The sequence below is a fragment of the Austrofundulus limnaeus genome, unplaced genomic scaffold, assembly GCF_001266775.1.
Source record: "Austrofundulus limnaeus strain Quisiro unplaced genomic scaffold, Austrofundulus_limnaeus-1.0 Scaffold640, whole genome shotgun sequence".
Classification (NCBI taxonomy): domain Eukaryota; kingdom Metazoa; phylum Chordata; class Actinopteri; order Cyprinodontiformes; family Rivulidae; genus Austrofundulus; species Austrofundulus limnaeus.
In genome coordinates, this window is record NW_013953042.1 from 1 (window position 1) to 3,014 (window position 3,014).

General features: G+C 36.8%; 1 protein-coding gene across 1 annotated transcript in view; it reads right to left on the reverse strand.

Annotated features, from left to right (window-relative positions):
- Positions 1–525: 525 nt before the first annotated feature.
- The window catches only part of LOC106531485 (peroxisomal acyl-coenzyme A oxidase 3), a gene marked incomplete at its 3' end in the record, with an annotated part of 12,763 nt that continues 10,274 nt past the window's right edge, over positions 526–3,014 (reverse strand). Inside the window, 2 exon segments of the mRNA XM_014027363.1 lie at positions 526–615; positions 718–792. Coding sequence (XP_013882817.1) covers positions 526–615; positions 718–792 — 165 coding nt within the window.

Here is a 3,014-nt window from a genome sequence, read left to right on the forward strand (position 1 = left end):
GGAGGGGACAAAAGCGGTATCGATTAAGAGTATCGGCCGGCTTTTACGAGTACGAGTATGAGTACTTGATGCTGGTATCACCCCTATTAAAAATTAATGTAACACTGGCTGGAAATAAATCTTGTGACACTGCAGAAGCTTATCGAAACAATGCCAAAGCGAATGAATGCCATAATCGGAGCTAAAGGTGGTCCAACAAAATATTAGTGTGTGACGTTTATTGATGGCAACATTTTTTTGGCCAGGCATGGTACAACAAAGTGTATTCAGTTAGAGGCTTCTTCAGATCCACTGTAAGACAGACTCTTTGAGAGTCTGTCTTACAAGAGATCCTTCCTGCCCACAGCCATCAGTATCTATAACAACTCTTTAAAGAAATCAGGATAATATGAGTTACAACAGCATTCAAATTTCCTTTGAAGTTAATAATTTTTTTATTGAACTGAATGAACTGAACTAAGGTGAACTGAACTGAACTGAATTGGACTAAGTGAATCAAAAACTAGAGTGTATCTGGTTTTGTACCTTGGTGGATGGGTCATATGTAGCTGTTGTTCTCATGGCTCGGGTGTTGCTGCCGTGGCTCAGCTCAGTAAGGGCAAAGCATCCAAAGAGCTACAAACAAATCATCCAAATATACTTCAACACATGAACAGTACCAACTTAGACTGCTGATAGATGGGCCCATTACAGCTGTAGGTAGGGTCGTACACTTACCGTCATGTTTTCAATGCCTTCAATGTATTTACTGTGTCTGCTAGATCCTGAACTGGCAACAGTTTCAGCAAACATCTGCAAAATGTGTTCAAAAGATATTAAATCCACCACCACTGCTTAATGAGATAAATTCTCCAAAGAAACAGACATGTTCACCATAATACATTGTTTAACAAAGTGAGATGAAAAAGATGAAAAAAACCCACAAAGTACAACTTTAACAGGTAATAGTTTAACCATGATTTCCTAGAAGGTAACATCCCTGTGCATAACAGCCTAAATGCAATGRCCCTGCACACCTGCACATGAAATAGCCTTTGAGTCAATTGTCCAATTACTTTTGGCCCCTTTAAAAACAGGGTGGGRACATGTTAAGGACCTGAACACTTAAACCCTTCATCCATTTTTAATCTGGATACCTTCAAATGAAAACTGAAAGTCTTGACTTTATGTCCATATAGCATGAACGACCGTGATCCCTGATATGACCTTCGCTGGTTATGTCTCACAACTAACTGAACTTTGTTTTTGAAAAAGCTGTCTTAGAGACAAAACTCTATTTTAGCTTCAAAATATGACCTCGTCTGCAGATAATGCTGACGTGACAAGTCTGTTTTAATCTTTTGTAGTTAATAAAATATAAAAAAGAAAATAATCATTAATAATCATTAACATGATTTTCTTTTTTAAAGGTATTTCTATTTTAAGTGTGTATAACATACTGTGAACTGAATATGAATAATTTGAACTGTCATGTAATTTTAACATCCAGTGTTACATGTAACTGACCGTTCACTTTTCCTTTCTCCAAGCAGATGAGCAAGAGAAAGTTTGTGTGACACTACGCCACTCTAAGAAGACGTACTATTGTCCCTAAAAGAAATATCATGTTTTTCTGACAAAGACCTGGTTATCTTTTGTTTTGTCGGACAGACACTCAGCTGTTTGCTGTGCCAAACAGACACAGTCTAGTTTTGGTTTTCAGAGGGTGCGGAGGAGAGATTTGAAGAAGCTGGAGAGCTTCAGAAACCTGAGATGGACCAGAACCATTTTGGAAAAATGTAATTTTTGATTACCGGTACTGCAAACAAGAAGTTTGGGCTGACCCGGAGGGGTCTGAAAACTGTTTGGTTACGGCGTGCCAAACCGTACTAGAGTTCGATTCTGCACAAACCTCTCCGTAATCACCTCAGGGCAGATTTGAATTGTCTGGACCTCACAGTTCAGCATACAAGCCTTCACCTACAATAAGACAGAGGGAAGTCCCCATCTCTGGTGTGCTAATGAACTGTACCTAATTAGGCATTACGCAAATGGTTCACAGAACAATTCTGGTTTAAAACAGCTGAGGCAACCTGATAACCTTCTTTCTGCAGTAAGATAAAAGTTAGTAACTAAAATGATCTGGCTCAGATCTTAACACCTTTTTACTAAATTTCATGAAGGTTTTATCCTGGGTCTCATCAACTAATTAACAGAAAAAAAATATTTCATTTGGGAAAAATATAATTTCATTCTATAAAAAGGTTTTAACATCCAGACCTTATCTTAACTAGACGTATAACATCAAGTCTACAATSCTTTTCATCTTTTACTGTTTAGTAACCTTATAGCTTGTCTTTGTTGTTATTTTTACAGTTTTTTGTTGTATTTTTGTAATAAATTACCATAAAAGACAAAGCTGGTTCCTCGTCTTTGAGTATTTTGGTCTGAGATAAGAATTCACTTCATATCATACGACCGCACTTCAGTAAATATGAGTCTGATTAAAAAGGGTGAATAAATGTTGGTCAATAACTGACCTGGTGCCCCAACTTGGTTAAGTGTAGTGTAGTGAAATAGTTAATCACCCTTTGTTTCTCTCCTAGCAGCTCGCTACACCCATTATATCGAAGAAGAAATGGGACTAAATCGATCCAGTATCGATATTYGGCTCCGATACCAAAATAATTAACAGATCAGAATTTCAGCCTGTCTGTGTTATATGTTGTCTGCAGTTACACTGCAAACTGTGGCACAGCAACAACTGTGTTCATTCCTGAATGTCTCGTGATTTAATTCAATTCCATTCAAAAATACTTTATTAATCCCAAATTAGATCAGGGGAATTACAGGTCCTTCTCAAAAAATTAGCATATTGTGATAAAGTTCATTTTCTGTAATGTACTGATAAACATTAAACTTTCATATATTTTAGATTCATTGCACACCAACTGAAGTAGTTCAAGCCTTTTATTGTTTTAATGTTGATGATTTTGGCAAAAAAGTATGACTCACTAAAAATGACTGCTTCAATG